At 41.3% G+C, this 17,132-nt stretch overlaps 1 protein-coding gene across 5 annotated transcripts in view; it reads left to right on the top strand.

The window, feature by feature from the left end:
• Nucleotides 1-7,877, top strand: part of RAB5B (RAB5B, member RAS oncogene family) — a 28,753-nt gene extending 20,876 nt beyond the window's left edge. For all 5 annotated transcript variants that reach the window (XM_089477261.1, XM_089477272.1, XM_089477243.1 and 2 more), the window contains exons 4-6: nt 1,379-1,501; nt 3,133-3,226; nt 4,637-7,877. In XM_089477261.1, the coding sequence (XP_089333387.1) occupies nt 1,379-1,501; nt 3,133-3,226; nt 4,637-4,752 (333 nt within the window). In that variant the 3' untranslated portion in view covers nt 4,753-7,877. The remainder of the gene's footprint in view (nt 1-1,378; nt 1,502-3,132; nt 3,227-4,636) is intronic.
• Nucleotides 7,878-17,132: the final 9,255 nt, after the last annotated feature.

Below are 17,132 nucleotides of genomic sequence, written 5' to 3'. Positions count from 1 at the left end.
TTAAATATTCACCTGATTGCATTTGATCTTTGAAATAGCATATTCTTTATTGTATTATTGTTTCTAGTCACATTCTTACAATTATGCTGGTCGTTCTGACTCCTGTTATTTGTTAAGGACACAAAAATAACTATGCTTGATCAGACCAGAGGCCTATCTAGTCCAGGATTCTGTTCCCTCTGTGACCAGCTGTTTGCCTGTAGGTAATCCTTAAACAAGAAACAAGTACAACAGCACCCTCTGGCTTTTCTTCCCCAGGATCTGTTACTCAGAGTTGCTGGCTTTGGCAGTAGTAAGTGTAAGTTAATTTGCCCCCAACAGTCTGGGTACTCATTTTAGCGACCTCGGAAGGATGCAAGCCTGAGTCGAGCTTGAGCCCTTTTGCTGGTCTTGAACTCGCAACCTTATGGTTTTGAGTGAGTGGTTGCAGCACAGGCATTCAACCACTGCGCCACCAGGGCTCCTGTTGAACTAGTCTGTGTTGAGTAGCCCTTGATAGACCTGTCTGTGAGGTCCTCACTCTTATATTTCAAAGTGGCTTCCCTAAAGGGGTGGCCATTTTGCTTTATCTTCTATGACAATGTACCTGTCCCCATGACCACCTAGAAAGCCAAAGGGTAATGCTCATTGGCATAAGAGTCCCACCTGTGAGCCATTCTGTTGCAAGATGGCACAGCAAACTCTCCCTTTGCCTAAACAGATGATGTTGGTTATTCATCACCAGTTAAGTTGTGGTAGCTATCACTGTATCTTATGATACTGAACTTCACAACTGTACATAGTGTGATGTATTTGTTATCATCTAATGGAAATCAAATAAACTGAAACATTGAGAATAGAATACAGGAAGCCTGAACTTTTTCACCAATTCAGTTTCATCCTGAGACTAGCTACTCATTATGGATTATCAAGGATACTTTTGTCTATAAACTGTGTATCAGTGATGTTCTCTATAATGGAGAAAAGCTTCTTTTTGACAAATATAGATGGAAATGTAGATTTCTTTGTCACAAGCTTTGTTGGCTTTAAAAGAAGCTTGAACAAGTTTGTGGAAGATAGGTATACCAACAGTTATCATCAGGATTGTTATATGCAATGGTTCATTACAGAGGCAGTGTGCCCTTTTCTGTTAGCTACTGGAAGCAACAGTGGGAGAGGGGTACTGACTTCATGACCTGCTAAACTAAATAGACCTTTGGTTTGATCCAGAAAAGCTGTTCTTTAAATCTTTGAGAAATTGACAATCCCAATAAATAAATCTTTCCATGGATGGAAAAAGCCTTTATTTTGGTGTACTGCTACAGCGTGAGCAAGTTGGTAGTAGACAGCATGTTGAATTGCCTGTCCTGTCACTCCTGTTTTTTTTTTTCTTTTCCAGGAAACATTTGCACGAGCAAAAACATGGGTGAAAGAACTTCAGCGGCAAGCTAGCCCAAACATTGTTATAGCCTTAGCGGGAAATAAGGCTGATCTTGCCAACAAGCGTATGGTAGAATACGAAGTGAGTAGCATTTCTCAAATGCTTTGACTATCCTAGACAGCAGGAATTCTCCTCAGTTTGGTGGGTTCTGCAGCAGAGGGAGCGAGTCTATGTGGCTCTCTATGTAATGCTGAACTACAGTTCTAGTCGGCCCTAGGTAGAATAGTCAAAAGTGAGGAGAAAGGATGCTGTTCAACATCTGGAAGGCTATGCTTTCCCCCATTTGTTTTCTACAGTCTTATCAGATTAAATGTTTCCACACTTAAGAGTTTTCTTCTTGCTCACTAGATGAAAAGAAACTGGAATTTTCCTAGTCTGACCAACTGGAATGTACGGCTTAAACAGTTGTTCTACATGACCATTGTTACTTCATGTAGCTAGGGAAAAGGCTGACCATAGTTAGATTAAGCTAATTCAAAACAGTGGTGATCCAGCCAGGTACTTTGAACTGAAGCTGGTCATAAATATGGTTGAAAAAGACATAAGTCAAACTTTTAACAGACATGCCAGTGTTTGATCCTGTGACTTTGTGCATGTTAAGTTATGTTCTCTACCAGTGAGCTATGGCCTCCAACAGTTATGGTGTTTGAAAATTGAGGAAACTTCTACCAGTGAATGGTGCAAACACAGCCTTTGTTCTGTTTTGCATCATACTTCATAAAGCTTAACAAGAAAAGCTGTGACAATTCAACAAATGCATAGAAGAAGAAAAAAGAATGGTAACATTGTTAATGTATCATAATAAAAATATCCTTTAAGTCATGCTGTAATATTAGCATGATATCTGACTGAAAGGAAAATGGATTACACCCAGGAGGTGGATAATCTGTGTCAAAGAAGCTGCATGTTCTTTGCTGAGAAGAATCACAGTTCACATAATTACATTATATAGGTAGGAGTTTGTAGAATATGAAATTGTGAAAATATGAAATAGTTTGGGAAAGAGGGTGAGGATTGCTCTCTGAGCAAAAAGGGAAAATCTAGACCCAAGAAAAGTATGTAAGTCTCATCTTCTAAAGGAGGTAGCTTGAGAGGTTTGCTGAGAGGCTAGTTAAAATGCATTATTATTATTATTATTATTAAACTTTATTTATATAGCTCATGAAACTTTTAATGTGGATGCAACTGTGTGGAATGAAGACTGTATCCAGAATTTGCCCTGTTAAAGGAAAATGGTTCATCTAGATTTTTAAGCAGCCACATTCATGGTTCAGTATGACAGCATTAATAAAACAGTTTCATATTCTTTGTAAACACAGAACTGTGAGTGTAACGTAGTTATTGCAGCTCATTCACCAATGTGCTTTGTCAAGACTCCCAAAACATTAGCTTTGGGAACTTGCACTTGCTGTGACCTCCACTTATACCTGCTTACCTGTCACTGACTGTATGATCAGGCTAGAGTTGTCTTCTGTTTTTAGCTAACTTACTTTAACCTTAGTAGGTTGTTGCTATCAAGTGGAATATGTTCTCCCCTCCCAATTCCACAGTCCCACTCTTCTTCCTGCAGGATACTTCAATCTTGGGGTACTTTATTGTAGTTAGAATGTAGAAACTGAGCATGCCCATCTGCCTAGTTTATACTGCCTTATCCAGAATGAGGAATCGTGACTGAAATCTAGCTTCTATGTCTGTCTTTTATTCTTTTGCAGGAAGCCCAGGCTTATGCAGATGACAACAGTCTATTGTTTATGGAGACATCGGCCAAGACAGCAATGAATGTTAATGATCTCTTCCTGGCAATAGGTAACTTGACTCTAAGACATTAGCTGTGGGGCACTGGCTCTGAAAAAGTTTGTGTGTTTGGCCTGATACAGACAGGCCAAAATAAAGCTGCTTCGAGTCACTTTGGAGGTATGCTGTTTAAATGATACATGCGTCCTAAGAGTCCACAAGCCAGACCAAAGCCACTCCTAAGGACTGAAGTGCAGCTTTGGTGCAGCTTCCAGACTTTTAGGACGCATGCATCATTGAAACACCATACTTCCAAAGTGACCTGAAGCAGCTTTATTTTGGCCTGTCTGTATAGGGCCTTTGTTTCACATCACAGTGGTTCTGTAGATTCTTGCTGTCATTAATTACTGCTGTATAACCAGAGATTAGAGATAATATGAGGGTAAGTTCCCTTCTAGCTTGTCCTGGTACATATGATTGAAAGGAATAGAAATATTCCTTGAAGTTTTTCATTTTGTAGAACAGCTGTAGTCTTCTAGGCTTTCCTTGACATACTTTTTCAGACATCAATAGGCAATCTTCAAATATTGGCCTTCTAAGAAAGGCTTGTAGGAACTGAGACTCACCTGTGACATTCTATGCAGATATATTGACAGAATGGAAGCTGGAGTGAGCCTTGAGTACCTTTTGAAGGGCTTGGCTGGACTGTGCCTGGAAAATGCTACTCCTGTTATATTTGTTGTCATATAGCAGTCACTTGGGGAAAGAGCTAAGAATACTGCTGATGCAGCTTAGTTTGTCCAAATTGCCTTGGAGTTCTGGCTTTCTCCTATGAATCCCTAATATCCATTAAAATGAGAGCATAGCTGTGTCTATAATATAAAGGCCAAAATTGTTGTGCTTTCTATCCAGTGTGGAGCAATGTCATGCCAGATAACATTTTTAAAGATTCTAAAGGACTGTATGTCTTCAGGGCAAAGGAAGGGAAACTCTCCCTCTTAGCAGCCTAATTTGGCCCTAAGGTGGCTAGCATCCAGTCTATCAGAAGTTCCCCATTGACCTTATTGGTTCCAATATTAACTGTTTAAATTGGTTAACTGTTGTTTTAATGTCATAGAGTGCCTAGGAGCTCTTTTGTGGGCTGAAAGGTGTTATATGAATAATTTAATTAAATAAATGTATGAGTTTCATGACATAAACACAGTGCTAAAATAAATAAAAACTAGCAGGTAAAAAACAGTCCCGGTTCACCAGGTCAAAGAAGCCACAAATGCCCTCTGAAATGAGTTTCTAACTTGCTACTGGAAGGCTAACAACAGAAGAGTAGCATGTAATATCGTTGGATGTTGGGTAGTTCTATTTCTTTGAGTATTCCATGTTCTCTTGTTACATTAATTTTACTCCTGTTGATTAAATCTGATTTGGGACTAAATGAAGAAACAATTATTGTCTTTCACTAACACATATCTTCTCCCTCTCTAGCTAAGAAGCTGCCAAAGAGTGAGCCCCAGAGCACAGGCAGTGCCATGGGTCGGAATCGAGGTGTGGACCTTCATGAGCAGTCCCAGCAGAACAAGAGCCAGTGTTGTAGCAACTAAGCAGTGGCATTAAAGCAGCTGGCGAGAGATAAGATATAACCTCCATTCCCACCCCACTCCACCACACCTCACCTTCAGTAACAGCATCGGCACACTTGGAAGCCGCCCCCTTCCTTCCTTCTCCTGAGAGCTCCGTTTAACTGCACTTCTAATGCTTCAGAAACCACAACCAGACGTCTGTTACCACCACCCCAAGGAAAAGTGGAGATAGACCGATCGGGGACTTAACTTCCAAAAACAAACTCTTCTTCACTTTGTATTATAGGTGCAAATAGCTACCTACTTACTTGGATTCCCCTGCTCTGTTTTCTTCCAGATAATATTCCTTTCCCCCTCCATTCCCTCTCCCCCTAGTCTGTCTTTGCTCTGATAAAATCTGTGTTCTTGGTCCTGTAACATTCACCTTCTCTTCACCTCCACCTCTTTGTTTTATTCAATGTGGTGGGGGAGGATCACAAGTGAGGGGGAACATAATTCTTGTAGATTTATTTTTAAGAGCAAGGTTAACGAGTTGCCTCAGAAAATGCGAAATTTTTGTGGGGGTCCTCAGAATTCATTTTTTAAAATTTCATTTGTTTCCAATGTTCAGAAAAGCTGCAGTGTCCTTCATTATCTTTTTCCAGGGCAGCCTTGTATGGCTGGGTTGGAGAGGGAAAGTATCTGAACTCTCGCTAGTGTTTTGCTTGCTTTGATATCAGTGTGGCCATAGGACTCAGTGGCACAAGTAGAAGAATCATGTATCTGTGAATACAGAATATGAGGAACAGGTTCTCCAAACCCTTGGATGGCACTTGTTGGTTGCTTTAGAAGTTTTCTTGGTCAGGTCAGTTGTTGAGATACAGGAGACTCATTTGAGGGTCAGTCTTACTGGCACGAGTGGTGTTCTGAAAAGTCTGTTGTGTGTCTTTTTCTGTTATGTTAACATTCAGATGATTATGTGTAGGTTGCACTAAAGTTATCAGAGTCCTTTTAGGCCTATTCAGTTCTTTGCTCAACAGGTATGACCAGCAGTCTGAAACAAGAATGTGCAAGGGTGACTAAGTTCTCTTCATTTTCTTGGAGTACAGCAGAGGAACCTGTCGCAGTTTCCATTTTGATAGGTTGTACTGGTTCAGCTCTCATGTGGCAATAACACACTGTATGCATAACAGTGTCTGTTTTGTAGAAGGTTGTTCTGAGTTGCCAAAAGGAGAAATGCCCTTGCATCCTTAGCAGAGCATTTGAAAAGCCTTTTCCTGGTGATTACTGCAGATTTTAAAGGTTTTGCACTACGGAGCTGATGGTGCAATAGAATGAGAAACAAGATAGCATGCTAGATAAGAGGTGTTAGTAGGAGGACCAGTACTGTACTTTCTATACCCTTTCCATGCCAGGGAGCACCCAGCTTGCCTTGACTCTTTCCCATGCCCTTGTGAAATCTACTTCTTGTCCTATATAACATTATTGAGAGGTGGTAGGTGGAGTGATGGAGCAGCCCCACCTGCCAGACTTCAAGACCCCTCAGTTCATTTCCCAGATCCCAAGGGCTGTCTAAACGCAAGAACTGTTTGTATTAAATATACCTAGCCCTTTTACAGTTTACTCTGTAAATAGTACAGCACAAATATGTGTGTAAAAAAAGGCAGGGTAGGGGTTGGGGGGATTTTTACTCCCTTGCAATTAGCTAAGCAAAGTAATAGCTTTTTAAACTTAGTTGTAGATAATGCTGATCTGTAAGGCTATGCATGCTACCATCTTACTTGCAACTTGCTCTTTGAACAGCTAGTAATGGTCCAGTGTCTTTGGAAGGAGTGAATCTTAATCCGAACAGTGGCCTTCACAGGGTCTGTGATGAATTCATCTGACCCCTATCCCTCCAGCATTCTTACTGTTTAAAAGCCTCTCACATGAGTTCAGTTTCTAAAATGAAATGACTCATTGGTGCTGTCCAGATTTGACTGCAAGATGGTTTACTGTCAATATGAGCATCACTTATATGATCAATCTTGGTTGTATTCTGATCTCTGCTCCCTTTACATTTCCAGTGTGAACGCTTTTGTATCAGGGCATGAAATGGGCCATACACACAAACACATTCTTTCCCATTGTTTTTCCAAGCACAGTTATAAGCACTCTTAATTTTGCACATATTTTTCACCTGTACTTTCTATAGGCTTGTGCTAATTTACCTGTTCCCATCTATCAGTATAATTTAAATACTGATGCCCACCCACTCAGTGCTTGCACTAAGGACTTAAGTGTTGTTTTTATCCATCCTTGCATCCATACAGTTATACTGCTAATTCTTACACTGCTGTTGGAATTTATTGTGCTGCCTTTGAAATGGGTGTCTAGTGGTAAGTATCTAAGAAGAAGCCAGACTTAGCTGTTTCCTCAAAACTTAGGAAGAATACATCAAAATTGATTTGACTGTAAGTGACATATGCTATAAATTTCTGCCTCTGTTACCCTGTGGGTGTAGTGGTAACTCTCCTCCATCTTTGTGCATGCAATTTAAGGATCTGTCAAGGATGCTGAAGACTAGATTGTCTTAGGAAGCCTTTCCCATATTTGTTTCAAATTCTAAAACTCACAGCTGTGTCAGGGCTGAGATCTGTTGGCGGGAGAATCCTGCAATGGAGTCTTGAGGCTTCCATTGTTTTCACTGTAAAGCTTTCTTCACTTCTGTGTACTGCTTTGAGCATATAATTGGTCATGTTTCCTTATCTAGGAGAACATAGGAACAGGTAATAAGTATGCCTCCCCCCTGCCAACAAAACTGTGTTGCTGTATTGACCTCAGCTCATGACACAGCAAGCATAATTTTGTATTTAAATGACAACACCCCCCCCCCCATCCTTTTCGTTACTGCACAGAAACTCTTTTCCCCTGTGCTTCCTGGCTAGTTCCTGGACCAAGTGAGGACACTGCAGCTTTTTCTTAAAACAAATACATACTTTTTCTTCTGCTTTATTTCCCTTTTCTGATCAGGGTTGTTTTTTGTTTGTTTGTTTGTTTTGGGTTTTTTTGCGCTTTTGAGAAAGCTCTTACATTGCATTTAAAATAACAATCATGGTAACAGAATTCAACTGCTGATTTACTGATGTATTTAATGTAAGTAAACAAAAATCAGTGTATTAGATGAACTTCTTGCTTTATTGTGATTTCAGATGAGGGGAAAGGAATGGGAGAAAGCAAGGCCAGCCATGCTGCATAATCAAATTAGGTGGCCCGCCAAAGCTGGAGGGAGTGGAACAATATGCCTTTGGAGGTATAACTTGATAAATTCCATTTTGAAAGGTTTTTTTAATTTATTGGTCATCAGTTGGCACAGGGAAGGGATTGACTTAGTTAAGTTGTAGGACTGGATATCAAATTATTTTCAAATGCATTGGAGACCATTATAATCTCCCAGCCCAGTCTACACATGTCTGCTTTGCAGTCCTACTTATTCCAATAGAATTTTCCTCCCAAACATGTACTGTACTAAAAGAATTTCAGCTGTGCTCTCATACATACGGCTGTCTTCTGGAATGCAATTTACTTTAAGATAGGTGTAGAAAAATTCCACATGCTTACCACAATGGAAATTTCCATTCAATGAGAACTTACATGGGAAAAAAAGCACCTGACATTATCAATTTTGAGAGTTAATTGAGTTCATTTAATTATGACCAGAACCTTCAGTGTCATGATCCTTTGAAAGATATAAGTATATGAGTTTGAAATGAGATGCTTATATGCAGCAAAATGGGAGCTTGAAAGGTTGGACAGTAGTTGTTCAGTTTGCAGCGAGTATACACTTTTTTTTTGGGGGGGGGCGTCACAGTAAAGGACAACTGAATACAAAAGTGAACTCCCCACTTTGGGAACTTAAGCTTTTAAGCAATACTGCCTCACAAGTATGCCTTCTTTCTTTGGAGTAGGAGATGTCTAGTCTTCAAAAGCTGGGGGTATGAAATTGGCAGGAAAATTATTTGCATGTACCCACAAGCCTGTAACAAGCATGGGCAAGTGTCCCTGAGCATCAGTCATGGGAGTTGGAGTCCCACAACATCAGCAGAGCCACAGGTTCCCTAGTGTTGTTCCCCGAATTATACTCAGTTGCAACTGATTGACTGGTTAGTAGCTCTGTCCCTGTTGAAAGCTTACTTCATTCGGTAGTGATTTACTCTTGTATACTTAAAGTAGGAGTGGGCATCTGTGGCCCTCCAGATGTACATCTTCCATCAGCCCTAGCCAGTACGGTTAGTAAATGGGAGGTGCAGTTGAAAACATCTGGAGGGCCACAGTTCCCTATCCTTGTCCTGAAATCCTTATCATGGCATAAGAATGTATTTTTACTTTTTGAGTGAGTCTTTGATGTACTGTAATGATGTATGTGAAGCTGGAACAGAAAGATGGCTTCCTAGACTGCTGGCATGCAGACCACATTCCCTTGATACTTACACTTATAGGATGTTTCTTGCATGTGGCTAACAAACAAATATACATCAGTAAGTGCTTAACCTCAAACACTGGTGGATAGACGTTTAATCCTTGTATGTAGAGCATGTTTTTACTTGCTTTATTTCTCATATACATTGGTGGCTTTGGTTGTATTTCTGCAAAGTGGCCAGTAGGGGGTGCTGTTGAATAAGCTGCCAGTTCAGGATGCTGGAATGTCTTCTCACTCTCTTCCCTTGTAAAAGGGGGAGTGGGGGAACTGGCTGGTACATGGGCTGTTTGCATATTGTAGACATTCCTTAGAATTAGTATGTTTTCTGCCTGATCGAGCACAGCCCTAAATCTGGAATAGAAATTTTCAGTAGCAGTGCTAGTTTCAAAATACCCAAGGGTGGCCGTGTTGTCCATGCAGCAAAATAGTTTCAAAATTGTTATTCCATGTTTATGTGCCCTTCCCTTCCACAGTGGAAGCTTGTCTCCATATTATATTGGACAGATTCGTTGCCTATGTAGGACTGGATCCTGAGGTAGAAAACACCTCTTGTGGCTGTGACTTGAACCTAGTTGCCTGCAGAAGAGATTTTTCAAATATGCATAGCTGGGTCCAGTGTTTGGCCTAAATCAGAACAGGCAAAACATGGGCCTCCAGATGTTAATCATCTGAAAAGTCCAATCAGCTATAGCAACCCTAAGCAATGGTGAGGTGCAGTTGTATCCCATCTGTGGTGATGGTGTTTTACCAGCTTCTGTACTAAACACATCTTTTCTACTTCATAGCTTTAAAGAAGCAAATTCCTTACCAATGCAGCCTTTCCTCTGCCCAGTACCTTTTGTTTTATGGTTAGGCAGTAACTTCTGCAGTCCATCACAAACTAATTTTTGAATTTATGAATTTTTGCTGCATTAATAAAGTAGCAGTCCTAACCAGAGTGTGCACAGAGAAAACAAGTGAAGTAACACTTCTGTGATTCTTGAGTCCCTGAAGCTGGCCAAAGATCTCTCTAGAGTAGGGGTACTCAAAATGGTGGTCCCTGGACTGGTCCACATCTCTTTGAGTTTCTGGTCCGTGGCAAGTTTTCAAGAAAAAAGAAAACTGTTGTAGCCAATTGTCACAAACATGGTGCTGGTTCTTGACACAATGGGGAAAAAATAGTTGCCAGCCCCTCATACCCAGTAGTCCGAGAAGCGCTAGTGTAGACCACTGCAAGGTGTGCCCATTATGAAGCACATATAACTGACAGCAAACTGCTGTGTCACAATCTTTTTCACTTAAAGAAGATTTATTATACAGCAAGTTTATTGAATCGTTTTATGTCAAAAAGTATCCTGGAATTGGGACAATATGCACTGATTAACTTAAGGAAGATTTATTACACAGTTTACTGAAGCATTTTATGGCAGAAAGGTAATTGTGCAGTGGGCACACTATAAAAGCAGCAACCATTCTAGAAGACATACTAAAAGTTGCATCTAGGATCAACCAGTTGGGACTTAGAGACCAATTCTGTGCATTGTTGCTTTTAAAATCCCACAGAGTTCAGTTCAGTGCATTTTATTGTTATTATTTGTCTTCATGAAGTTTCCATCTTACGATGACCCTATCTTCATTGGCTGGCCTGTCCATTTTAGCTTACATTAATACAGAATCCAGTCCCTATGAATGTAGAGTTGCATTAACAAAATGTGTCTCTTTTTAGAGTCACTTTTAAACTTAAATACACTTGTGCTCCTGCAAAGAAATGAAAAGTTTGCTTTCTAAGTCAGTTAAAAGCACTAACAGCAAATTTGTAAATGACCACTTAGAATTATAGTCATAGGTGAACACTGGTAATGCCAGATTAATTTTGTGAATAGCTAAATTATTATATTTCTGAAGATATGTTTCTCCAAGTGACTGTTATCTGTCAGTTGTGACTGATCTAAATTGAGTTCGTGGACATTCATGAAGCTAGTCTAGGAACGCTGAGTCTGCAATCCAGACTCAGTAAGATGACTGCTGGCAATATAGTGGTAGAGGCACTGAAATGATAGTAGTAATTGTAGTAGTAGTAGTAGTAGTAGTAGTAGTAAAAAATTATGATTAAAGGTAAAACATTTTCCCTTGCCTGGAAACTAAGGTCCCATACAGACAGGCCAAAATAAAGCTGCTTCGGGTTACTTTGGAGATATGCTGTTTAAATTATGTATGTGTCCTAAGAGTCCAGAAACTGCACCAAAGCCACGCTCCAGTCCTTAGGACTGGAGTGTGGCTTTGCGTGGCTTCTGCACTCTTAGGACGCATGTATCATTTAAACGGGACTCACTATGCCAGTGATATTTAGCCCTGGAGGAGAGCTTCCATCTTCCATTACATCACAATCCTATTTATGAAAAATTTTGTGTATCCTTATGCAGCCAACTGTAAAGTTATTCCAAGAGTTAACATGTGTGTTACAATGCCCATGTATATGTTGCACAACCAGGAGTTAGAGGATTCTGGGAACTGAATCTTGAGGGCCAAGATTGAGAATCACTGCCTTCAGTCACCTACTTTTATTACTTGTATAGAAATAGGAATTGGGAATAGTTTGCTCCACTCTCCTTGGGACAGTGATTTTGTAAATGGGGACATGAATTCACTGTCTTATAGGAAGGAAGAATTTAGCCTTCCTGTTTTAGTGATTTCAGAAATGTTGGAGGGTAGTTCCTTCTGGTAAAACAAATGCCATTTTTCTTGACAACCTGTTGACATAGTTCTTGTACTCACTAGTCTTCCTCAGAAGTGGAAAGTCATTATGGTAAGTTCCTTGCTTTGTAAGCAGTTGCTGCAGATGATGGCTTCTGATACTAAGCCTCTCCCACAAGTTGGAATTTATTGCTTGAAAATGTGTGTGGGGCAGTGTTGGGTGTTGACCATTTCGCCTGCAATATTTTCTTTCTACAAACTTTTGCTTGTAGATGGTTCCAGGAGGAGCCTTTCCAGACCAAAGAAGTGTGGGAAACATGCCATATCTGATAGCCTAGAAGGCAGCATACATAGTACTGAGCTTCAGAGACCAGACACTACATGTTCCTTATATGTGGAGCAGTACAGTGGTCTTCTGTGTTGCATAGAAGCAGCACTGGTCTCTTCATAATGTTGTCCTAGACATTGTTATCCAGTGACTCAAGGTGGAGTCATACTGGGATATTTTATTCATATGCATTGCACTTCTGTATTATCTCAGCTGATCTCTGCTAAGGTAAGTTCCTTGAACAACCTGCCTCTGTGGGTAGAGGGATCTTGGCATGGGGTGCATGCATGCTGTGTGCCTTCAAGTTGTTTCTGACTTATGGTGACCCTAAGGTGAACCTATCATGGGGTTTTCTTGGCAGGATTTGTTCAGAGATTTGCCATTGCCTTCTCCTGAGGCTGAGAGTATAACTTGCTCAAGGTCACACAGTGGGTTTTATGGCCAAGCGGAAATCAAACCCTGGTCTCCAGAGCCATAGTCCAATGCTCAAACCAGTAGGACACACTGGCATGGGGTATGAGAATCTTGGGAGAGAAGCACACCAGTACCTTGCAATTTTACACAAGGCTGGGAGTGTAATGGAACTTAGTCTGAAGTAGGTATACATGCATTTGGATTCCGCTTGCAAAACGTGCTTTCCTAGCATGGATATCTGTTCTTTTTAAAGGACATGAGATCCCTCACAATGCACAAAGGGCACTTTGTCTCATAATCTCCAGAAAGCTTTATAAGCCTGTCACCATACCCTAGGTTGCGTCCAGATTCTACCAGTCAAAAGACATTGTGGTACCTATTCTGATTTTCCCTCAGTACATTTTTCCCTCTTGGGTATGACGAAAAACAGAAGCGGTGGGAAAACCCAGGACAGTTATAAAGGGCAAAAATGATGTCTGGAATCTGGGCCCAGCCCACAAATTCTTTGAATGAGGCAGAGTGGTTGGGCAATAAAACCAGGGAGTAAGTGCCATTAGATTTAATGAGGCTGGCTTCTGAATAGATACGCCTAGGACTGCATGGTTAGATCACAGTGTGTGTAAACGGAACAAAGCTGTGTCTCACCATGTTGGGGAGGTAGGTTGCTTTATTTTGTTACTTTATTATTAGCCCACTTTTATATGTGTGTATACAATAAATGCTCTGACACACACTACCTGCATATCTCCTAAGGGCCCAGTAGATTTTATGCAGTGATAGTGGTTTGAGCATTGGATAATGACTTTCAACTTGTGGCCTACTTGGGCTCCTAGATCCCTTTCACACGTAGTCTCGTTCAGCCGGATGTCACCCATCCTATATCTCTGCATTTCATTTTTCTGCCCTAAGTGCAGTACCTTACCTTTTTCTGTGTTGAATTTCATTTTGTTAGCTTTGGCCCAGCTTTCTAGTCTGTTCAGGTCCTTTTGAATTTTGATCCTGTCCTCTGGGGTATTAGCTACTCTCACTAATTTGGTGTTATCTGCAGATTTGATAAGTATGCCCCCAATTTTGTCCTCCAAGTAATTGATAAAGATGTTGAATAGCAGTGGGCCCAGCACAGACCCTTGTGGAACTCCACTAGTCACTTCTCTCCAGGATGAAAAGGAACCATTGTTGAGCACCCTTTGAATTTACCTGGACAACCATTTACAAATCCATGTAACAGTTGCCTTGTCTAGCCCACATTCTACAAACTTGTTTGCAAGAATGTCATGGGGAACTTTGTCAAAGGCCTTACTGAAATCAAGATATACTATGTTCACAGCAATCCCTTCATGTAACAAGCTGGTAATTTTATCAAAAAAAGAGATCAGGTTTGTCTGGCATGACTTCTTTCTCTGAAACCCGTGTTGACTTTTTGTGATTATGGAATTGCCTTCTAGATCTTCACAGACTGTTTAATGATCTGCTCTAGAACATGAGTCAACAGTGTAATGTGGCAGCTAAAAAGGCCAATGCAATTTTAGGCTGCATCAATAGTATAGTGTCTAGATCAAGGGAAGTAATAGTGCCACTGTTCTGCTTTGGTCAGGGCCCACCTGGAATATTGTGTCCAGTTCTGGGCACCACAATTCAAAAAGGATGTGAAGAAACTGGAACGTGTCCAAAGGAAGGCAACTAAAATGGTGAAGGATCTGGAAACCATGCCCTATGAGGAACAACTTAGGGAGCTGGGTATGTTTAGCCTGGAGAAGAGAAGGTTAAGAGGTGATATGATAGCTCTGTTTAAATACTTGAAGGATGCCATATTGAGGAGGAAGCTAGCTTGTTTTCTGCCGCACCAGAGACTAGAACACAGAACAATGGATGCAAGTTCTAGGAAAAGAGATTCCACCTCAATATTAGGAGGAACTTCCTGAGAGTAAGGGCTGTTCGACAGTGGAACACACTCCTTCCTCAGAGTGTAGTGGAGTCTCCTTCCTTGGAGGTCTTTAAACAGAGGCTGGATGGCCATCTGTCGGGGATGCTTTGTTTGTGATTTCCTGCATGGCAGGGGGTTGGACTGAATGGCCCTTGCGGTCTCTTCCGATTGGTCTCTTCCGAGTCACCATAAGTCAGAAACAATTTGAAGACACAAATACTTCAACTGGGCTGCCCAAATATTAGAAGGCAACAGTAGATCTCTGGTTTTACACTTACTCTCTCCTACACTTAACTTGTCTTGGGGCCTCTTCACACAACTCCACTTTTAACTGCCATCCTATTGAATTTTGGGATCAGCAGGTTAGGGGAGGGTACTTAGAATTTTGAACCAAAGTTCCCATTGCCTCTCCAAATGACAAATCCCAGGATTTCATCCCATGGTAATTAAAGGAGAATAATAGTGCTATACCTGTGTAGTGTTAAAGTTCTCTTAGCCTCCCTAAACTAGCTCCAGTGTGCTTGAGGGAAAGCTGCTATACCAGCTGCTTTCTAAGTACAGTCAGCCTTCCATATGGATTCAATTATCCACAACTAGAAAATATTCCAAAAATGTATACATTCCAAAAAGCAAATCTTCATTTTGCTATTTTATATAAGGGACACCATTTTACATTACCACTGTACATCATAGGACTTGAGCATCCATGCAGTTTGGTATCCACAGGTGGGACAGGATCCAAACCCCAGCAGATACAAAGGGCTCGCTGTATTTGGAATGAAAATGGGGGGGGGGGGGGGTGCCATTTTGTTTTTGGTGTCCAGCCAGGCATTAAAATGTTTTGATCACGTTGCTCATGGTGGCTCTTGAGTCCCTGTATTCGTGGGTGTGGGTTTTTTGCTTTAAACAAGCAAAAAGAGTGATAAATGAAATAAAATTAACTGAGGTGGTGTTTTTAATCCAGAATATTTCTTGTTCAAAAAGGTTGTCGGGGAAGTAACAACACATATCTATTTCATTTAAAAAACATTCAGGGTTAGCTGTGTTGGCAAAGTACAATGGCATCCAAAGTCCACAAAACATCAATGCCTTTAGTGGGCCAACCAAAAAATACCAAATACAAACAGAAGATGGTGAAAAAACAATGTGACGTCTGTTGGATTTTTAACACCTTTGCCTGATGAAAAAGCCAGTGGAGCTTTGAAAGCTTAGAAGATATATTTTGTGGAATTTGGTTAGCCCACTAAATTTGACAGAAAGTAAGTCAACTCATTTGAGATGTGATGCTGGAGAAGAATACTGGAGATGTCTTGGATGGCTAAAAAGACAAACAAATGAGTCCTAGACCAGCTAGGTCACGAACTCTCCCTGGAAGCCAGGCTAAATTGACGGTCCAATAACATTAAAAATCCACCAGTGATACCTTTATTGGAACAATCAAAATGCACAATATACAAGTTGAATGCTTTCAAAGCTCCACTGGTTTCTTCATCAGGCAAGGTGTTAAAAACTCTATAGGTGAAAAAAATTGAAGATGCTAGCCATGGTCCTGCATTTTTCTGTTTTTGTATTTTCTTCTCAGAGGGTATGGAGAGGTGTTTCTTCCAGGCTGGACCTCCTCTTCTTGGCCATGTGGTTGCTGGGAGATTCTCAAAACCTTGGAAATTTAACATCCACTTGCAACACAACAAAGACACTTCCTTTGCAATCCAATGTCTCCATCCTTTGTGAGGCCACAAACCCCTTTGTTAGGCAGAGGACACTGAATTTCTCAAGAAGCCATCATGCTTTTGCCAGATCATAAGGAAAAATGAATGACTAGAAAAGGCAGTGATGCTAGGAAAGGTCGAAGGCAGAGAGGAAGAAAACATGCCAGATGGATAGCCTCAATCAAGAAGGCCACAGGCCTGAATCTACAAGCCTTGAGCGGAGCAGTGGAGGATAGGGGGGCTAAACGCCTCACCCAGAGGACTGCATCCGCACTGTGGAAATAATCCAGTTTGACACCACTTTAACTGCCATGGCTCAATGTTACAGCACTTGCAGTTTTGTGAGACAGCCTTCTCTGTCAGAGGCCTCTGCTGCCACAGCTGCCTCCAAACCTTCAAGCACTGAGCCCTGGCAGTTAAAACGGTGGCAAACTGGATTATTTCTACAGTGCGGATGCAGCCAGGGTCCCCTGGAGGGCGGTTCACAACAACCCCAGGCAGCCCTGTTTTGTGGATTGTGGGTGGTGTACTGTACTTGGTGGTTCCACTTACATGCAGTACACTTTCCCCTTGCGTTTGGGGCTTTGAGTTTTGGGCCTTTGATTATTATTCACAGATTTTATTAGCATGTTCTCTCTAGGAACATCTAGGTCCTCCAATGCAGCTCTATGGTCAACTTTAACCAAAGGTCACACTGAAGAGATTCCTAGAGAGGACGCTCCACTAGGCCTTTGCAGCTCCTCCAGGGCAACTCTATGGTCAATGTCTGGCAGAGGTTGACCACAGAGTTGCGCTGGAGGAGGACCTAGAGATTCCTAGAGAGGTGTTCTCTCAGGTAAAAACATGGCGCTTTTGTTACTTGTGGTCCTTCCCCATTCAGCGGGGCCCGATGCCCCAGCGCCAGCGAATGGGGAG

This window comes from Sceloporus occidentalis, unplaced genomic scaffold (genome assembly GCF_023333645.1).
Source record: "Sceloporus occidentalis isolate IW3139 unplaced genomic scaffold, rSceOcc1.0.p SCAF_1, whole genome shotgun sequence".
Classification (NCBI taxonomy): Eukaryota; Metazoa; Chordata; class Lepidosauria; order Squamata; family Phrynosomatidae; genus Sceloporus; species Sceloporus occidentalis.
Note: the sequence above shows the minus strand (reverse complement) of the source record. Positions and strands in the feature narration are given on the sequence as shown.